Raw genomic sequence first — 21,729 nt, 5'->3', positions numbered from 1 at the left:
CTAAACTAGTTTGGAAAGCACGAGGATGACGAAAAGTAAACAAAGAAGAGGATGTGAGTCAATGGTCCACTGGGGAAAGGAACCCTGGTCCGTTGGGGTGTTATCCTGAATCCTGTCCAGTAAACCATGCCCTATTTATTAAGAATTGCTTGTGCATTTAAAAACTTTTCTTCCCAATGTATTCTGATAATTTTCTTGTTTTTCTTATGAAGTTCCTTTTTTCAGGTTTCCTTTAGGTATCTGGTTTGCCACTGTGAGAACAGGATGCTGGCCTGATCCAGCAAGATCTCATGTCCTTATGTTGGCATTGTTCTAATCACCATTCCTCAAGTTAAGAATTAATTGTGCATACAATTTTGGTTTTTTAAAATTAGTTTTAAAAATATTTTATTGTATTACAAAACAAATGAATACGCAAAGAATAGTACAATTGGGGGGAAAGAGGGGAAAGAGGGAGGAAGATGGGGTGTGTTGTTCTTTCATTCTGTTGCATAGTGTTAGTTTAGGGGTTTGTGTCAGCATCATGTTGATAGGCTGTGTGTGTGTGTGTGTGTGTGTGTGTGTGTGTGTAGACATTGTGAGATGTTAGGGGTCCAAAGCTTGGTTGATTGTGTTCAGGTGGTTACATTGTGGTGTGGGGGTTGGGTTGTTGGGTCAGGTTAGTCGTGTTGATTTGTATGTTGTTGGTGGGGGTAGGTCACTGTCGTGTTGTGCTTTGTGTGTGATAAAGGGGAATTATCCTGTTCAGGGAAGTTTTTAATCTGTGATATTTTAGTATATTTTTTGTTTTTATGGAAGCCGCCCAGAGCGGCTGGGGAAACCCAGCCAGATGGGTGGGGTACAAATAATAAATTATTATTATTATTATTATTATTATTATTATTATTAATCACACTGGGGTTAGCTTGTCCCATGCTAATTTAGTTGGTTGGTTAATTTTTCTAGTAGGGCTTATCCCCATACATTTTGGTAGCCAGTGGTCTGTGTTCACTTTTTGAATGCCACATGCTTCAGCCACTACTGTAGTCACAGAAGGTGCGATACCCTCATTTCCAACTCATTCTCTTGTTTTCTCTAAAACAGACATTAAAAAAATATGGTTCCTCAGACTCATGTCAGTAGGTGGCATCCTCAAGGGCCTGTCGCTATTGGCATCACTGCCCTTACCCAGTATTCTGGTGAGCCCAGTCGGCAGCCATTGTAACTGTGACAGGAACTGAGGACCACTGTCCTATGTGGCAAGATGTGTCACTACAGCTTCTCAGAGAAGAATCTTTAGAATGGATTCATCCCAGGCTAGCCTTGGCTCCTTCTGAGCAGGAAGACGTATGAGAGGACTTCCCCTCTCAGTGGTGCTTTGAGCTCTAGCATGTGTTGTGTTTCTGGTATTGCTGTTAAGTTCTGATGCTTAGCTTGTACTATCAGCCCTATCTTCTGGCTTGACCTCTGAATTAGATGACTTTTTTGCCTGATTCCCATTTACTGGTTCCTGATTTACTGCCTGTGGCCCTCAATCCATCCTGGACTATGCACAAGGTTGAAAAGCTTTTGTTAAGCCCACTCACTTGTTTCCACTTACTAATTTGGGAATGCTTTGCTTGGAGGGAATGGCTGGCTGGCATCTTGACAAGGAACACCTTGGAGGTGAGGATCTATGAGAGGCATAGGCAAACTTGGCCCTCCAGATGTTTTGGGACTACAACTCCCATCATCCCTAGCTAACAGGTCAGGGATGATGGGAGTTGTAGTCCCAAAACATCTGGAGGGCCGAGTTTGCCTCTGCCTGATCTATGACAACATTTTAGGCTTCCCATGGGCATTTGGTTAGTCACTGTGGGAGCAAGATGCTGGACTAGGCATCCAGGAGGGTCTTCTTACGTTCTTTTCTTTTTTAAAAAAAATTCCATGTGTTTAAACTAGTATCACCAACAGACTTTTGAAATAGCCATTCTCAGTCATTAAGAAATAAACTGAACCAAAAAGGAAGCTATGTGTGTGTGTTTGAAACTAGTGAGTGCTTTTTTCAGGAAATTATTTTAAAATAAATCTGGGCCATTACAAGATGCTTGCTTTTGACAATCTGTCTCCACTTATTAGCAGAAGTTCGGCTGACTTTTATCAGAAACAGAACCAGGTCCATTAAGATGAGCAGCACAATGCAGCCAATGCACTTGGGGAATGAAAACCAAGAAGAGACTGCAAACATTTCCTCTTGGTAAGTTTCAGTTACTTCTGGGAAGGGCAAAAACTCTTTCTCCCCTTTCTTTTTGCAGTGAAGGCATATTATTTCAGAGTAACACCCTTTCCATAAGATAATGGACTTGCAGGCAGGCCTGGGCAGTTCAGGTAATTGGTAATGAGACAAGGTTCCTTTCCTTGCTTCTAGGTCATTGCTTTAACTATGGCCAAGGTCAGTAGTCAATGAGAGTCATTATCGCCTGACGGCTGCAGTCATTTCTGTGAAATGAGTTGGTAGTCTCAGCATAGGCCCAATAAGACCAAATGTCCACATGATAAAACACACCATTAGAACTGATATTCACACTGTGAGCTTTTCAGCAGCAAAGTCAAGGTGCGACCCACCAGGCCCGGCTGCTATGCTTCCTTCTCCATTTGTTACCAAAGAGCTTGATTTAATGGGGATAAAGATGGAGGACATGTGGTTGCAATGCTTGATGGGATTGCAGTTTAAGAGTCTTTTGTGTCAGGTCTGAATTACTAGTAGATGTCGCCTCTGCAGCTCTCTCAGGAGTAGCATAAAGTCCAATAGCCCCGATAAACGAATGAATGCCTGAATTCCAACTCTTACGTCTCTCCCACAACTTGTTGCTGCATTCAAAGCAGAACTACATTAGATACGAAATCATGTGGAAAGACTATGTCATGGGCCATCCTATGGAAAATCATATTAAAGACATATGTCTCAGTCTCTTGGCATAGGCCCCAGTTGTGAGATAAAAATCCAAGGCTGCATGTTCAGTGATCCTTGCTTCACTGGTTCTGCACATAATCCTAAAATATATTTGGTGTGGTAAGATTTGAGGGCACTGAGGATGTGTTTGGGGGTAGTGCAAGGACTGAATCTAACGTAGCTTCTGCCTCTCTCTCAATGGGCTATTAGGATTGGCAAGACTGAGAACATTGTTCATTTTTGATGAGCAGCTGTATGAAGATCTTCATGTGCACACAGCCTGCTGTGTGGGATGACTGGTGCCATTAACTAGAAGGCTGTAAACAGATCATGTCTGAAAAGAATGACATTTGAACTGCAAACTCTTCCAAAGACATCAGGTAGGATCTAAATTTAGTTTGTATTTAAAAAATCTAAATACGTGATTAATGAATAAATCCAGTGATTTGGATATGATTAATTTATTAGCTTTATTAATCACCTTAGATGAGTCACATTGCAATGCGAAACTCATAAAGTGCAAAATGTAAAATATTCTGTACCAGTGAACACATCAGTTAAACATACTACAGTTCTCCTAAACCTCCACTGAGCTGATCACTACATAGTTAATCTTTAAAACTGACTCCAGCCTAAAAAGCAGCAGTTAAATGCCATGCTATATATAGAAAAGGTTTTGCTTGATGTGTGATGCCATAGTTGGTGCCAGGAGAATCTCTCTGGGGCGCCACTACTGAAAAGCCCTTTTCCCTTGTCACCACTAGGCCTGGGCGATATATCGATATATCACCCAGGACTGGTATGAGGGGCAGACCGCGATGGCAGCTTCACTCGGTGGTATGTATATTGTGGGTGAAACCGCTGCCACTCCTGAGTCTCTCTACTACCAGCGCCCAGCGGGTGCCGAGGGAGAGACAATCTGCAGTGGAGGCAGAGGGGCTCAGGAGTGGTGGCGGTTTCACCAGCGATATCCCGCTAAGTTAAACTGCCATCCCACTCTGCCCTCATACCAACGCAGAAGAAGAAACAAAGCAGCATGTTCCTCCCTCCGCTTCTTTAAACTGCTTGGCTGAGGAATGCGAGGCTGCTCTTGCCTCAGCCAAGGGACCCCTGACGAGCCAGCGGTGGGGTGTGGGCTCCATTAAAGTGCTCCAGCTCCACTGCTGAGGGAGCCCTGATTCTTCTCTAATGGACCCCCCACTTTGCCTCCGGGTTACGCAAGCCGGAGATGGGGTGGGGGCTTCCTTAGACCTGTCCGCTGAGGGGTGCGGACGTAGCACTGCCTGGCTGCCTTTGCCAGGGAGAGTGGGCTCTGTCTTTCCTCCTGGGCTGAATTCTGGGAGGAAAGACATGGCGTGCTCTCCCAGGTGAAGGCAGCCAGGTGATGGTAGCCAACAGAAGAAAAAGGCAGCTGCCTTGGCACAGGGGGTGGGCAGGTTACGTCAGACATGCATGCGCTTGCCTCACGCATTGCTGCCTTGGCACTGGGGGTGAGGTGGGGCTACCTCTTTCTCCAGGGAGGGTACTGCCATCGCCAGGGAGGGAGGGCTACAACTTTCCCCCCAGGGTAGTCGTTCACCCCAGGAGGAAAGACAGAGCCCACCCTCCCAGGAGAAGGCAGACAGGCAGTACAGAGGTTGCCTGATGCCAGGCCCAGAGCTTGCCAGCAGCATCAGGCAGTCCCATTCTGCAAGGCATCAATGGGGTGGCTTGTACCCAGTGCTTTCCGGAGCAGTGCAAAGGTTGCCTGATGCTGGCACTGGGGAGGAGGCAGCCTTGCAAATGGAGCCTGACAGGCTCTGTCCGCTTGGCTACCGCCTGGCTGCCTTCACCTGGTGGGAGCAACAGGCTGCATTGGCCTCAGCGTCTGGACAACGCAGCTTGTTCCTCCCTCCATTTCAGCATCACAGTATATCGCCAGATCGTGATTTTTCGCTGGCGATGCATCATGATGTTGAAAAGCTGACACCACTCTCTGAACTTAAGGGTATTTGGTGTCCCAAGCAGTGTAAGCCTTTGTTTCCCATTCTTACGGAGTGTGTTCAACTCTGTGACTCACATACTTTCCCCAATATTACAGTAGGTTCCTCTTTGAGAACTGAATGTAATAAGTGTGTCTCATTTTTATGGTACATTTCAGGTTCAGTACAGCGATTTCAGGACCTTTAGCAGAATAAATTCCTAGACTCTTACAAATTTATCCAAATACATTTTGAATACCATGTTATTTAATTGATATTCAAATGTGTCGGTTGTGGAATCAGCACTGCATGCATTGTTGGGCCTCCTGAGCTCCTGGGTGTATGGCGACATAGGTAGAGGCTATGCTGTGTATAATGTGAAATGGGGAGGTCTGAAGAATCAGAACTCCTGGTTGTAGAAAGAGTCCCATGATGTAGTGACTAGACCTTTGGAGAATGGGGATGATAAAAATGAAATAGATAGATAGATAGATAGAATCTACACATATGACTAAGCATTCATAAGGGAAAGTGCTGCTCATAAGCAATCTGTCTTTCACGTATAGTGATCAGCATCTTTTCTTAGGCACAGAATCTCCATCTCTAAACTTACACCTGCAGGACAGCATTCCACAGCACCTTTTGCTTCTTCTGCATGTGGATCAGCTGGCTTTTGTGTGTGCATAAGTAGCTGCACATTGTCTATGTAGTAAACATTCCCAGCTCATCTCTCAGCCCAAGCACATACTCAAGGCCACAATATTGGTTTCAAGTAGCAATTAACTCTCAGGTTTGTCTGTAGCATGCAGAAAATAATGACCTACCTGAAAGGGTTGTTTGCTGAGAATTTTATGGATGCTAAGAAAGTTCTGTATAAATATGACACATTATCATTAATTAACTTATATTATGTAAAAGTTTTTTTTAAAAAAAGACTGAGGTGAACAGAAAGCAGATACATCTTAGACCAAAGATAAACTTAATTGATTTAGGCATTATTTTTACAATGGTTGTGGCTCCTTGTCTGAGCAATTTATAGCCAATCATAAGTGTTTGCCTCACTATATTGTTTGAGAGGACTGATGGCTACCAGATCAGTGTTATATAGCTCCAGCTTGACCAGCACTTCCTTTATAAAAATGCTTTTTGAAGAATTTCTCACTCAGAAATATAGATTTTGCCTTGGAACAAGAAACTCCCATGTACTGCCTCATTCCCACAAGTAGTAAAAATAAATCAGCAGACAGGACAGTGTTTTATCCATTGGCCAATGGCATATGTCACATGGTTGTTTAAAGGGCTGTTATTTCACTGTGATCATCCACCGAGGTCCAGATTAAAAATACGATGGGCCAGGAACAGAGGACAATGCAAGAATTGTGCCTGCTCTGTGCTGCCCCATACCCACACACCCCTGGTACATTAGGCACCAATGAAGTGTTTCAAGACATCAAGCTTCTTTTCAGCAGCTTGGGCAATCCAGGAAATAAATTGACTTTGGTGTTTGAGCAAGAGGCTGCAGTTGTACAAAGTCAGATCCTTATCTGACATAAGTGGAGCTTTCTCCTCTGACTTTGAGGGTGTTGTGCCATCTCATATAATTTGAAGATCCAGCACACGCCTTTCAAATGGCACCTCTGCTAGGAGTGAGAATTCAATTCACCCTACAAAGTCTAATCCTTCTCCGGCTAAAGTGTAAATACTAAACAAAATTGATCAACCAAAGTCATGGATTGAATGGCAACAGAGTCCCCTCCATGTAACCCACACAAAAGTTTTCATGGATACACATTTTCAGACAAAAAACCCCTCAAGATATTCCCTCCCACAGTTTCAGACAATATAAACCCTGGCAGAGTCGCCATCTGTTGTTTCCCTCCTCTGGGAATTCCCCATCTCTGCACTGATTCTAAACCTCTCTGCCTGCTCTCCTGATGACTAAACTTCCTCATTGGTTATCCTATCCCTTCATCTAGCATATAATAGTCTTACAACCACTTTAACTGCCTTAGTCTGGTGAAGTGCTGATAATTTTGGCTCAAATTTCCTTGCTGCCACCCACCCACAGCACACATTATCTATGGTTCTGATGGTTCCCTGGAAGGAGATAATGACTCTCAACAAGCCTGAAGTGTGTAGCGTAGGTCTGCCTTTAATCTATTTCCAAATTCATGAATGCTTTGGTAAACTAGAAAATATTAGGGTGATGATGGCCAAAATAGCTTTTGTCTCTGTACAGCTTTGGGTATGATCCAGCCTCATTGAAGAAACAGCACCCATGTACAAAGTATTCCTGTACAGCTCAATAAAGGGCTGTCCTGTTCCAAGGCAATAAAAGAAGCATCCAGGGCTCTGTGCCTGTATGACAATAAGGAGGGCTAGGCAGGGTGGGAGGGATAAGGGAGGTGACACAGACCTTCCATGCTCTGTAATGGTTCAGTGGGCCATGAATGTCTGAGCTTGTGTGCACATGTCAGGGGGCATAGGAGGAGGAAACACCAATGTACGGGGTTGGGGGCAGAACTCTTGTTAAGCCCCTTAAGAAGCATTTACGTGAAGGCACTGTGTATGAAGGAGTGTGTCATATCCATGCAGTGCAAGCCCCACTGTGTCCAATGGTGTGCATACGATTGCAGTTTTAGTAATTTGAAGATAGTGAATGCCAAGGAAGTTGTGCTGTGGGGTGGTGATGGATAGGTGAAACAGAGCACCAGAATTACAGCCATCTCATGCAGTTCCACCAAGGCCTGCACTGAGAAGGTTAAACAAGGTCACTTCCTTGGTACCCATTTCAAAAGCAATCAATCATGTCACTCCAAAGCATTGTTATGGTAACTAGTAAAATGTGAAGAAGAAAAAGTCATGCACGATTTCTGTCACAACCAGCCTGCTTCTAGTGCTATTTAAAATGGGTTGAAATGCAGTCGGCATCCTAGACCGATGACCCTTGAATTGTAAACCATTTTGTTTCATTAGATATACAGGGCTGCTCTTTCCAGCATTTTGTACATCTGCCAATTGCAATCTTTAAAGTAAAGAAAGATTATATTGTATTTAATTCATTAGGAGCTTTTCTTGTGCCTGTCACATGGAATAAAAACATTTTCAGGGCTGCCTTTGTTAAAATGACTCACATGTCTTGAAGTGCCAAAATGGCAAAGCATCTTTCAGGGGATGTGCTCTTCATTTTGTGCTGGGTGAAATCCATATTAATGTTAACTTTGACCTATATAATGGCAGACCTTCAAGAAACAGTGCTATTTCACATTTCAAGTGTTTTTTGTTTTTAACTGAACCAAGGCAGTGTGTAAAATGAATTATTCTGATGGAACAAACACTGCAGTCTCTGTTACCCAAAACTAGGAGCGGCCAGCAAGGATGGGGAGTATTTATAACTCTGATTTCCGGGTACCAGTATCACAGCAGTGGGACACAGAGCGAACGGTGGTGAGGGCAGAGATGTGTGGATAAACTACTGGAATCTGACCACTTTGCTTGTGCCACTGCTGCCCTAACCACCAGGGTCCGATCTACTATGAAACTAGTGAAGCTTAGGGGGCCCCAATTCCAGGGAGGCCACATTCCTTTTTTTTTTAAAAAAAATGGATCTAGTAGACACATTTTGAGTCGCACACCTCAAATTGATTTTTTTGTTTTATTTTAAGTGTTTCAACAATCCCAATGTTTTAAAGTCTGTAGTACAGATGTTGTAAAGGTTGCTATAAACAACCCCACTGAAGAAGGTAACTGTGGTTACCCAGATGTCATTGCTGGTTGCAAAAAGGCTTCATGGCCCCAAAAATGTAGGCCAACCACTGCTAACCACACACTGCCCTGTAAGCAGCATCAGCATCAGCGGTACCAGGAGGCCAGGTTCACGGCACCACCCCTCACAGCTGGCCGCCCCTGACAAAAACTCAGTAGCTGAAAGACTTTGAAACAATGCAAAGCAATACTGACCTTCCTGTAGCTCCAGTGCTGGTTGCCCTTCATACCATGGCAGTCGTAAAGTGTGACGGGGCTGCTGTGCGAAACGGCATCAAAGCAGAATTTTCTGGTGTGAAGAGGTTCTCCTGGACGGATGTCTTCTCTCCAACCAAAGGTGAAGAGCTAAGGGGCGAGGTGGGGGAAGCATTCAAGTGACACTGTGTTCTAACTTGGCATTTGACTGGGAGATCAGATGGTAGGAAACTTCTGGCTTGGCTTTACTTGTACATAACTAGACGGTAGACTCCAACCAACCATTAAACCAAAGGTATTTGGCTTCAGTGTAATAATTAATAACAGCCCAGAGCAACCCTAAGGAGTAATGGCTAGGTTTTTGGCAAGGAATCGCAATAATTAAAAGGAAAAGAAACCCTCAGTATGAAAAGGTACACAATGAACATCAAGAAAACGCTTATCCCGCTGAAGGGGAAATTAGAAACAACCACCGTTCTATAGAACTAATCAAAAGACTGTCAAGATAATGGGTGATGAAGCTGGGAAATGAGCCCTAAGGGCAGTGAAAGAGCTTGGAGATGAAGCCTCACAGGAAGAATTGAGACCTAGTTCTCACTGAGGTAGTAAATCTGTATAAATTTCGCTATACTTCTTCAGGAGTGCTTGTATAATTTATTAGTCCTCCATGCAACCAATATCCTCCATGTAGGAAACTAGATATCAGGGCTCTAGCCTAGCCTTCGACAGGAGATTTTAAAATTTCATTTTCATTTTATTTGATGCAGGGAAGCATTAAGTTACAAGAGAATGCATTTGCTGTCTGAAGAGGTGCAGCCCAGACAGAGATTTGCCACCTCAGCAAGGACTAGGCCTCAGCTTGTTCAAGGGCGATGGATCAGTGGTAGAGCAAATCAGGGCCGGCCTGTCCATGAGGCAAGGTGAAGCAGTCACCTCAGACAGCAGAACTGGCCTCCTTTGCCACTGCTCCTTGTTGTTTTGTCATCCATTCCTGGCTGCCTCCTCCACACACATGTGCCCATGGCCACCACCTCCATGGCTGCCCACCAAGAAATTGCTCAGGCATGGAGGAGGAGGTAACGTGTATGTATGCAGAGGAAGCAGTTGTGGTGTTAACCCGTGGGTAGGAAAAATCCATGCCAAACTTCTGAGCATCGGAATTTCCCCAGCGGACTCCTTAAAGATGAACCCACGCTCAGCCAAAAGCCTTATCGAGCAAAGATTAGCAGACATTGAAAATCAACACAACCTCTCCAGGGGTGGGGGTGTCTGCTCCCCCAGGTATCACGGAATAACCCCACCACTTGGCCTTCCATCATACATGTCATCTCTTTCATCTGTACCACACCGACTTGCATTTATTCGTGCAAGGTTCAATGTTTTCCCATCGAACCTGCTGAGCCACAGATTTTCCAAGGGTTTGGTGTCTCCGCTATGCGAGTGTGACGGGAAAACAGTTGAATCTCTTTCACATATAATGTTCAACTGTCCCTTACATAGCATAGCCAGGACTAAATTCCTGGGTCCTGCTTTACTGCGCTTGGTTGGCAGGCCCGTTGAGTCACATGCCGCACTGCTTTTGCAGGACACAGACCCTTCTGTAACTCTGCAGGTGGCGAGATTCCTGAATGCGGTTAATTCACACACAAAAACCACCAAACAACAACAACAACAACAAAAAAAACCTAATCGGACAGTTATGATGAGAGTGCATGACGGATCTCGCCTCCAGTTTTCCTTCTGTGAACCGTCCTTTCTGTGAACCGTCCCTTGGATCTTTCCGGGCCCCAAGCTGTTATTTGTCACTCCTCAATGACCCACCCTTGCATCGTGGTGTTCCCCTTCTGTTGTTAGATGTATTGGTTTTTTATGCTTCTGTGCTTTTATGTTTGTACATATTTTATGGGCTAATAGCCGTAATTAAATTGAATTGAAAAGCAGTTGTGGTGGAAAAGGGGACATCATTTTCTGTTTTGCCTGAAGCAGCAAAACGTCCTGGGCCAGCCCTGCAGTGCAATGCTTTACATTCATAAAGTTCTAGATTCAATCACTGGCCTCTTCAGGTAGGGCTTGTTGGCTATTTGCAGTTTAGTAGCGCTGCAGAGTGCTTGCTGGGGAGACCATGCATTAAAAAGGGACCCAAAATACCTTAAACAAGGTTTTAATAACAAACAAAAACTCCTTATACACTAAATACATCAACAACAAACCAGACCCAATCACCAACCCATCCCCCAGGGTAATGGGAGAGCTAGGTGCTGCTCCTTATATACTATACCAAATTGCTGACACAGCTTGATTAACACAACTCGGCAGCACCTGCTATGTTTCACAGCTGTAAAACTGGGTCTCGTTATTTGTCCTGGTCCTGACCCTTAAAGACATATACCACTTGTGAAACAATAATGAACCTTCACATTTTAAAGTGACCATTCAACAGGGCTGTCGAGTTGTGCCTGAAACACTAGAAAACCACTGCCAGTCAGTGTGGGCAATAAGGAGCAAGATGGACTGGTGGTCTGACTCTGCACAAGGCAGCTTCCTATGTTGTTAGCAGTACAAACTATAGTTTATCTGAATGGTATTGATACACAGGAACTAGGCCAATGCATTATTCTGGAACTTGACATAAAATGTTTCAGCACCAGTGGTTAAGATTAGTATGGAAATTCCCTGTAGCAGGTGCTATGAATGATTGGCTGGTGCTGAGAATGATGTTATGACTGCAGTGGCGGCGGCGGCAGGCAGTCACCAGGAAGAAGCCGTTTCAAATTTGCAATCTCTGCTTTTCAATTGATGACTCACAGTCAGTGGTGGTGATGATGATAATCACCATCACTTCCACGATATATTTTTAAGTTTCGCCTGGCGTTTGATCTATGGTGGATGCTGCCACAGAAGTTAAGCCCCTACACAGAATCCTAGAATATCTGAACTCGCCTTTCTTCAAGATAAATTAAATGTGAGTGTTCTTTTTAAAAATGCTGACATGCATTATTTACACTTCACTATTTATAATTTAAAGCTGAACTGCGCTTTGGAAAAGTGCAAAACTCCAACACCGACATTTTATAAACCCAGCCTTCCCTGATGGTGTGCTAGAGCTGGTGCGTAGAACCAACTAATGCGCGTTAAGAGCTAATTAGTCCACCTTAAATAGTCTGGTGATTGCTTGCTGCCCTCCCCAGTGCCTTCTCCTTCCATGAGAGAGATAAGCTTCCACATGTAACCTGCAGTTCCCTTTATTCTGAAGGTGCTGCACATTTCTGAGTTCCATTCAACCTTCTCGTCTAAATTGTGCTGGGATCCTTCAAGGCTACGTATTGTCAGTTTAATTTCTCTCTTTTGTCACTTCCCTCTCCGAACCACAGCTGTAAAGCTCATTTAGAATACCCTCTTCTGTAGCTACTGACTCCATTACAACTCGTTAGAGCCTTTCAGGTGGCTGGTTGAATGATCACAGGGGTTTACAGGCAAGGAAGAACATTTGAAGCCTGGTCTCCCAGGTCCTAATCCAACACTCTAATCATCACACTACACTGCCTTGTCTGTACATTTCAGTTGCTGCGAAGACACACTGAGTCTTTTTCTTCTGAAAAAGAATGCTTCTACAAAACCTAATAAACTGAACTGAATGAAACAATATCACTGATGTGGCCAAAACAAAATGATATCATCCTATCCCCAATGCCTGGCAAAGGGCTGATCTGTATGGACAGGATCTGCCCGGATAACATGCTTGTTATTATGCTGCGCCACACTGTGAAAGCCAGGCTTAATTTTATCTTGAGCCGATCCTCACTTTGTGAATACTGTGACTATTTTCTCATTTCTTCTGCTGGCATCTGAAAAGTCAGATAATGAACCTGCTGTGGTTGTTTATCATGTCTGCAGCAGAGAGAGCAGCAGTATATGAACCTGAAGACAGCAGGATGGCTTTTTCTTGTTCCCGTTTAGTTCTTGCACAAATGTCTCCAGCACTGAAGATAAAATAAAGCTACATTTAGCTGGCAGCATTGGGGATGGCAGATAGCCTAAGGATGTGACACTTACAGTGCAGAGGTAGAACAAAGACAAATCCCTCAGAAAGGCTGTTGCTGGTGCCAAATGGCTATAGAAGGGGATGAATACCCAGAATGCAGTGTGTGGGGCGGCTGGGGTGAATTATTTCCCAGGATGCAACAAAGATCCTGTGTATTGCCTGATGGACTGAACTTGTCCCAGTTATAATCAGGTGCTTTTTAAAAAACATAAGAACAGTACCTTTTCTACTTCTAGGTGCAGGTTCCAGTGGTCCCTTAACTTAAAACAAGGGTTGTGGAAGGTGTCAAAGCGTCGTTCCTGGCACATGTAAGTTGCTCATGAGTCACTTCCACAAAGCAGCATGCTCAGCACGCAAGCCTGGTAGACCTTCATCTAAAGTTGATCAACTTCGGACCTGATAAAATCTTCTAGAACCAAGCGCCCGAGAACCTTCAACTCAGAGAACATGCCACACACGTTCTGAGCCACCTTTCCTAGTTTGATAACCTCCAGTTTTTTGGGACTACAACACCCATCATACCCAGACAGAAGGTCATGGCCATGCTGGCTGTGGCTGATGGACACTGTAGTCCAAAAACATCTAGAGGGCACCAGGCTGGCTTGGATAATTCAGTTTTCCTAAATTCTGCCAGACACTTGGCCAAGCTCCAGGACAGGTTGCATCTGAGGGTCCAGTCTGTCATGGGCAGAAGTCCACAATGAAGTCGATGAGCTGATGACCAGGTTCTGGATCCATGCAACTCTAGGTTTGACACAGGAGCCTGTATGGTTATTCAGTTAGATCAGTGTCTCAGACTGAGGGACTAAGCCTGCACCAACTGTTTATATTTATATGGAATCCATTGGTTACGCAGGTCACCTGTTCTGCTCCCTTTTATTCATGTTAGGTAAAGGTAAAGGGACCCCTGACCATTAGGTCCAGTTGTGACCGACTCTGGGGTTGCGGTGCTCATCTCTCTTTATTGGCCGAGGTAGCTGGCATACAGGCTTCCAGGTCATGTGGCCAGCATGACTAAGCCACTTCTGGCGAACCAGAGCAGCGCACGGAAACACCGTTTACCTTCCTGCCGGAGCGGTACCTATTTATCTACTTGCACTTTGACATGCTTTCGAACTGCTAGGTTGGCAGGAGCTGGGACTGAGCAATGGGAGCTCACCCCGTCACGGGGATTCGAGCCGCCGACCTTCTGTCCTAGGTTCTGTGGTTTATCCCTAGGCTCTGTGGTTTATCCCACAGCGCCACCCACATCCTTATGGTGACCTAAAACTCCTACTCCTGCATTGTGTGGGCTGCCTTTGAAAGCTTACTTCTGTGTGTCTGGAATTGTGCTGCAGAACTTATGTATAAAATTGTGACAATAGTTTTCAAACTTTTTTGGAGGGGGGTGTCTACCAGTTGTTTCTGGATATGATGTGCTGGTTCTAACTTTTAAAATCCTATAGGGCTTGGGAAGGGCAATAACTCAGTGGCAGAGCACACATTTTGCATGCATTTAGCATTGAAAAGATCCCAGGTTCAATGCCATGAATCTCCTAGCAGGTCTGGGAAAGACTTTTGTAAGATGCACTGGAGAGCCACAGCTAATCACAGTTTAAAATACTGAGCTAGATGGACTCAGTATAAGCCATTTCCCAGTCTGCTTAAATATGGATAGGCTCTCTATTGAAAATCTTCAACAATTAAAAACAAAAACAAAAGGACCATAAACTTTTTCATCTTCAGCATGGAGCTCTGCTTGTCCAGCCGTGCCCTCTGCTGATAAGTTCTGGGAACTACATGCATCAAATAAAAATTGCAGGTGGCTTTACAGCTCTATTAGGGGGGAAAAAAATCCAACTAAAATGCCACAAACTGGTGAGCAATCTGTTGAGTTCTTCATAACGCTTCTTTAAGCTAGATGTAAAACAAAAGCAAAACAACAAATTGGGAGGGCATGTGTGGACAGAAAAAGGCCCCTGCTGCAGTTTGGAGGCTTTTTCATCTTGCCCTGAAACATCATTATCTCTTCTTGCTAATCCTCCCTTTTAAAAACAAAACCTGAACATCCAGCTTGAAGAAATTTCTGGAAGACTTGAAAGCTTGTTCATTACTTTGTGACATTTTAGTTGGTTCTACAAAGACAGTCACCTTAATATTACACTAAGACCAGAATCAAAAAATTTCAGCAACTGATTACAATTGCTACATAAAAGAACAAAACACCAATGCAACACAAAACAAACTGATAGCAGCAACCCATAATAACCTCCACAAAGGAAGTCTCCAAGGTGAGCAGCTGCTCTATTGAACAGCTGCTTCCTAGCTTTTTCTGCTACTGATGGGAGTTCTGCCACAACCGATGAAGTGTCAGGGATTTTTATCTGCTAAAAGGTAAAAACTAGGGCTGTGCAATGGCTGAATTAGACTGATTCGGATTGAGGCAGCCCTGGGTTGCATTGGGTTCACCTGGAGCGATCTGGGGTTGTCAGAAGGGGGGCAGACACAGAAATGCCAGCATACCTCCCTAAGAAAACTAAGGCAGAGCACAAGCTAGGCATGCTACAATCCTAACCTTGCTTACCTGTGAGCCATAGCAGTTTTCCTGATGAGGTGGAATGGCGGCAATGGCCTCCTAGCAGGGGTGGTGTTGCAGCTTATGGGGAAGTGGGGATAGTGGTGAGGTCAGGGCTGTGTGACCATACTGGCAGGGCTAATCTGGTTCTCCTACCCACATAGCCCTGACCTCACTACCACTTGGTCTCTCCCAGTAAGCAATAGTGATACCCATACAGGAAAGCTATTTCAGGTGAGCTGCTCCTGCTTACTGAATTCGGGAGGACCTACTTCTGATTTACCCTGATTAGGAGCATGCAGCAAGTCTTTCGGATGAACAATGCAATACCTTGCAATGTAACAATTATCGAAATAATCGGCCAGTTGGCAACAGTTGCCATATAGAAGCAAAATAAAATAAAAGAAGATTTAGAAAAGAACAGAACACAGTGAACGGAACACAGGAAGCTGCCTTATAAGGTGTCCTTCTATTGGTTTATGTAGCTTAGTATTCTCTGCATTGATTGGCAGAGGCTCCATCCTCCCAGGGTTTCAGACAGGGTCTGAACCTGGAGTGTGTTGCATGCCTAGCTTGTGCTCTGCCACTGATTCACAACCCTTCTCCAGGTTGCTTTCTCATGAGCCAAAAGCTCTTGAAAAAGCACATCCCATGGCTTTTGTTTGATTGAATCTACTGCACCATCAAACCCAGTATGGAGGAGGAAGAATGAGGGGGGGGGGGAGACTGATGCTAGAGGTTCCCCAAGAGACAGCTTTGGTCCCTGGATTCTTACAACTGTCACTTGGAGCAAGGCTTAAAAGTCCCAAGACCACCCTTAAAAGTATGGATTCCAGGCAAAACATGCTCTGATCTCTAAGGGTTATTGGTCAGTTCCCAAATAACAACAACAACAACAAATAAATAAAATAAAATAATATTAAGCTGCTGTTGTTTTTGGGCAGGGGTTGACTCCGGTGGAGATCCCTCCATGGGCTGAATCGCATGTGCACGTGATGGCGCACACCCATGATTTCCGGCGGCTGCGCAGATGCGATTTCAGACACTGCGAAAGCAAGTCCCTGTGCACCAGTTTAGTGCAGCACGGGGGGACTTGCTGAGCGGGTGGCTTGGTTCGGGGGCAGCTCATGGTCTGGTAATATGACCCCCGTGGGCTGCTTGTGGCTCATGGACCTTAGGTTGCTGAATGGGTATTTCAACCATTCACTGGCCAACAGAAGCTGCAAATACCAAGTCAGTGCTTACAACAAAGGGACGTTGCTGCTTTTACAAATAACTGCAGCTTGCATGTGGTACTATTTCATTTCAACAAAACATAAAAGGAAAGGATTTGTCAAGTGTTCAAAGTCTGCTGTGCTCTACCTTCTGCTACAGTCCATCGTTTTGCCTCAGATATTTATCCAGCAGACTATGCATTATGTCACATACACTTGTATTGAATCTATTCACATTGGCAGCAACGTAAGAAGCATTTCTGTTTCAGGAGACCTTTGGACTCCTCAGCTTATTCATAACAAATCACAACTCTTGTGCTCAGGCCTGTGCGCAAGAAGGGGTACATGTGCTATTCTAGACAGAGATGATGAATGTGTTAGGAAGAGGTGTGTCAGCCAGAGGGACTAGCCTACAATCTTGGAATAGAGGAAAAACTATGTGATGGTCCAAATACCTGCTCATGTGACCAGGTCCGTTCAGAGCCATCTTTCACACAGATGTCCAGCCTCAGCTCTGTGCCTGTCCCTCCATGCTTACTGTCCACACAGAGGTTTGCTGCCATGTTTCGAATCTGGAAAATTAAGCAACCACCATTATGAACCGTAATGCAGCTTGGAAACCTGAAAAGCAAGGCTGCCATTTTGGCTGGCCTTGGGTCCTATGCATCTTAACCTTAAGTGGGAGGCAGGAGGGGAATGCCATTTGCTGCTCTTTCTCAGGGGCCAAATGTTTTAGGCTGGTCCTGCTGCTATATAGACTGGTCATTATGCATAAACACTGGCAGTTATGCAAATTCAAATAATTTTTATTTATTTATTTATTTATTTATTTATTTATTTATTTATATATTTATACCCCGCCCATCTGGCTGAGTTTCCACTGCCACTCTGGGCGGCTCCCAATCAAATGTTAAAAACAGTACAGCATTAAATATTAAAAACTTCCCTAAACAGGGCTGCCTTCAGATGTCTTTTAAAGATAGGATAACTGCTTATTTCCTTCACATCTGAAGGGAGGGTGTTCCACAGGGAGGGCGCCACTACCAAGGAGGCCCTCTGTCTGGTTCCCTGTAACCTCACTTCTCGCAATGAGGGAACCGCCAGAAGGCCCTCGGCGCTGGATCTCAGTGTCCGGGCTGAATTAATGCATGAATTAACAGCACCATCAGAATTTAGTACCTTGCCTAGTCAATATCATCAACAGATTTCAGGGAATGTGAATGGATCAGAGCTTAGTACCCATTATTGGCTTAAAACACAGTGAGGTTGTTTTTATATTGTTGTATTTCAATTTGAATGTGTACAGTGTTGTACACAACACTGCACTTCAATGTGTTTCCGTTCAGCCTACTGTCTGTCCACACCAGAGGGCAGAGAGAGGGTAGGGATGTCTTTGCCAGATGCAAATTGCCTAGTTGGTTTCCATGCCCCTCTAGCCACCCCCAGCTCTTACTGGTGAAGCTTCTGTCCCCCAGCTCCACGCCCTTGGAAATCACCTTTGTGGGGGCTACCATCTGCAGCCGCTATTCTATATATCTTCTCCGATACAGTGGGATTTACTCCCAAGAACGGAAAAAGTGAACACAGGACAAAGTTTAAACTTTTCCACAGCATTTCTAGCTCCTACTTACACACACACACACACACACACACACACTTTTTCTGACAAGTGGTGCTTGGTGCACTTTTGTGCAGAGGGGGAAGGGTGTTGTTAATGAAAGGTTTTAGGAGAAAGTGAGAGTAGGCTTGTGCCTTTTGGGCTTTGAGTTGTTCAGACTATCTTTGTGCTGCTTGATCCTCTGCCCTTTCACCCTCCATGGCTTCTGTCTGGAGAGAGTTCAGAGCTTTGCTACTCCTAGTCATGGCACTTTAAATAACCAAATAAGAGGAGGCAGATCCCTCCCTCTTGTTTGCAGAGACTCGGAAGGACCAAAATGAGCATGAGCCTCTCTCTCCTGCCTCTTGCAGGAAGGTGTGGAGCAGTATTGGCCTGGGGTGGAGCATGGCCTTGGGAGAACCTGACAGAGAGGACTGCATTTGGCCCCCAGGCCTGAAGTTTTCCATCCCTGACATATGTAATACACTGGCCAACCAAAATAACCAACTGCTGTGCTGATCTAGGAATAAGCAGTTTTACAGTCTTACCTACTTGAATGAGGAGTACATGTGAGCAGTAACACCTGGAAGATCAAAGTTCAGCTTACCCACCAGACTTCCCCAGTGGAGACCATTCCCATTAGGCAGAAGGCAAGGAGGCCAACAGTAGGTCAGAACCAAACAGCAGGCAGAGCTGGAGCTAAAAATAGCTGGTGCCAACTAATTCTGACTTCCTCCCCAGCAGCATAGCTAGGAAGGGGGCAGGGTGCACTGGGTGCTGAATTCTACAAAATTAACCCTGAGGCTAAGGAAGCGGCAGCTGTTAGTCGGTGGAAACCTTGAGTAGGCTGAGGCTGGATTGAGCTTGGTGGGGCAATGCTCCACTGGCCCTAATGGACAAGCCTCCCCTGTGCTTTCTGTTAGCAACCAGACATGTCTGGGAAAAGTATAGTCAGAAGAACTCCTTTCTGAACCAATCACAGATCAGAGAAGTTCTTAAGCTGAAGCCCAGCACTTATCCTTATTTCGGCATTAAATCCCCTGCAGATTTGGCTGGATGCAGCCATGAATACGTGTGGAAGCTTACAGAGCAGTCAGCAGATACGTAATGAAGATGTCTTTGGACCCAGGCTTGTCAGATGGCTCCAGATAAAAGACTTGAGAAAGGGCCTGAGGGCTGGTGGAGGAAGATTGTGGAGGTTTAGCAGTGAAAGAATAACATCCTGCTTTTCAGCAGGCAAGGCTTTGGACTGAATCTTCCCAGGGCCTCAAGTGGCTGTGAATGAGTGATGGGAATGAGGCTTGTCAAAGCCTGCTTCCCCGTAGCAGACAACTGGATGGGGGAGGGAATCGGAGCTGCATTGGCTGGCTGAGCCTCAGGGCGTCTTGCCTCCCTTTGGGCAAAAAGAAGCTTCTTCCTGCTTGGATGGTTTGAATTCGGTTGCTAGTCTCATTGCTCTTTCTCACCTGGTGCATCCGTGGCTGACTCATCCCCTTCTATTCTGACTTATCCGGTGCTACTGGATTTAAAAAACCTTGAAAATATACACTGGCCTTTGGGCTGCAATGGTCACTTGAACCAGCACTACTTCTTCTTTGGGCGATTACTCATAGCCGAGTAAGATTGTCTTCCATAAACACGGTTTTAACAATGAGTCTGTAAGTGACTGTGGAGGCCAGTTCTGGATCCACACATCCTTCCATAGTGGGGACATTGGTTTCATGTTGTGCGGATGCCTGATCATCGTCTCCCAAAGCAACTACTCTATCCCGAACTTAAAAATGGAAAGCGTAATGCTGGTGGTCAACAAAAGAGGTTTAAAGACTGTCTCTAGGCAAATCTAAAAAAAAATGTAGTACAAGCAGTGAACCAGCACTACTTCGATCTTGATAGCTGAGCTTCAGAAGTCACCACATAAGTTGCACCTTCTCAGCATCTATCATTTACTTAGGAACAAATCTGCTTAGCACTGCTGGATGTTTTGCTCCTATGTCATCCTAGAGAATGCCAGCAGCTCCTCCTTGGATTCCCCTCTGCTTTGCTTTGCAGGAGGTGAATTATCTCTTGCAGCTACTAAAAGGAAGATGGAAGCTACCATAACCTTTGGGTATGATGGGGTGGATAACTTTATCCACCCCAAGGGCCGCTTGCCATTGTGTGGAATCTTCTGGGGGCTGCACAACAGTGGTGGGTGTGACCAGAAGCAAAAAGTGGGTAGATGCCACTCTTACCAGGGTCAGTAGTGGTTGCTGGGACAGCACAGGTAAGGTGGCATTGCTCGCCTGCCTTCTGAACACCAAATGTTGCTGCTGGGTTGGGAAGCCTCAGATCCAGGGGCTGAATGCGGCCCCCACTCTGGCCTCTGTATCTGGCCCTGGGAACACTCCCCAGGCCACCCAATTCATTGGCCCTGTGTCACACTCTTGAGTCTTTTTGCATGGCTGGAAGATGCCCTTGAACTCAAGTAGTGCCTCTTGCTTGCTTGGCTGGAGGATGCAGTGTGGCATGTGAGTGTGTGTAGAAAGTAGCCTACTGTCCAGAGGTAACATTTGCATTTCTTGTTCCACTCACCTCTGCCTCAGACCCCACCTACCACTGGCCTATGGCCCTTGAGAAGTTGCCCAAAAGGGAAGGCAGCCCTCTGGCTGAAAAAAAAAACAACCTTCCTCATCCCTGCTTTAATATGCAAATATTGCACAATATGATTGTGCACTGTTGGGTGCTTAATTAGCCCTATAACTTGTAGACTAACCGTATCTGAGGCTCGGAAGCATATTGTGGTCCAGTGGCAAGAGCAGCTGGGGACAGGTTGGTTCTGCAATTACACGCATGGACTTCATTGGGTTTTGCCACTGTCTCAACGGAAACCTCCTAAGACCCAGGTAAGGAATAGCAGTTTGACAATATTCCAGTCCAAGGCAAAGTTGAAGTGGCCCAAGTTGCGACAGCAGCTTGCAAGGATATGCACAGGAAATGCAAGCTCTTTGGCACCACCTTGGGGACTACTTTTGCAAGACATATGGCTGGCGAGAGATGAAGGATTGCCGCTCTGTAATGCTGAGTGGAAAACCGTGTAAGCATGTCCTGTTGTCAGCCAGCATTAAGGAGATGGGAGCACGTTCACTTAAGATGCTGCACGTCCATGAAAACAGAGAGCCAACTAAATAAATAAATAAATAAATACAAGCATAGACTCTCTCATTCATTTTTGTCAATGTTGATCAGCACAGAGTACCAGCTGCACAGAACAAGAATAGAGGAATCACAGATTTGCAGAGGATGGATGGATGGATGGAAACTCCGTATCCAAATATTCTTAATAGCAGGAGTGGGGGACCTGTGACTCTGCAGATCTTGTTGGACTCCTGTCTCCATCAGCATCTGCTGGGCCTCCATGTCCCCCCTCCATGCCTAATGGAAACATCCCAAGCTCGTGCAGCTCACAATGTACTGTGAGCAATGATAAGATCTAATGTGGATGAGAGGCCAA

General features: G+C 45.2%; 1 protein-coding gene and 1 long non-coding RNA gene across 15 annotated transcripts in view; one reads left to right on the top strand and one right to left on the bottom strand.

Moving 5' to 3' along the window:
* The window catches only part of GALNTL6 (polypeptide N-acetylgalactosaminyltransferase like 6), a 459,868-nt gene that overhangs the window by 2,266 nt on the left and 435,873 nt on the right, over nt 1-21,729 (bottom strand). For all 4 annotated transcript variants that reach the window (XM_079991400.1, XM_079991402.1, XM_079991403.1 and 1 more), the window contains exons 11-12: nt 17,098-17,214; nt 8,833-8,982 (exon numbers count right to left, since the gene is read on the bottom strand). In XM_079991400.1, the coding sequence (XP_079847526.1) occupies nt 8,833-8,982; nt 17,098-17,214 (267 nt within the window). The remainder of the gene's footprint in view (nt 1-8,832; nt 8,983-17,097; nt 17,215-21,729) is intronic.
* LOC307224546 overlaps nt 1-21,729 on the top strand; it is a 107,306-nt gene that overhangs the window by 49,822 nt on the left and 35,755 nt on the right. For 3 of the 11 annotated variants that reach the window (XR_013842622.1, XR_013842625.1, XR_013842628.1), the window contains 2 exons: nt 2,098-2,215; nt 3,122-3,291. This is a non-coding gene — a long non-coding RNA (uncharacterized lncRNA). Of the gene's footprint in view, nt 1-225; nt 331-2,097; nt 2,216-3,121; nt 3,292-5,051; nt 5,360-5,458; nt 5,512-11,691; nt 11,794-18,610; nt 18,917-21,729 lie in introns of those variants that run through there. The other 8 variants (XR_013842623.1, XR_013842624.1, XR_013842627.1 and 5 more) reach the window with 6 other exon arrangements.

This window comes from Podarcis cretensis (genome assembly GCF_951804945.1).
Source record: "Podarcis cretensis genome assembly, chromosome: 9".
Taxonomy (NCBI): Eukaryota; Metazoa; Chordata; class Lepidosauria; order Squamata; family Lacertidae; genus Podarcis; species Podarcis cretensis.
This window is presented reverse-complemented; position numbering and strand designations above follow the sequence as displayed.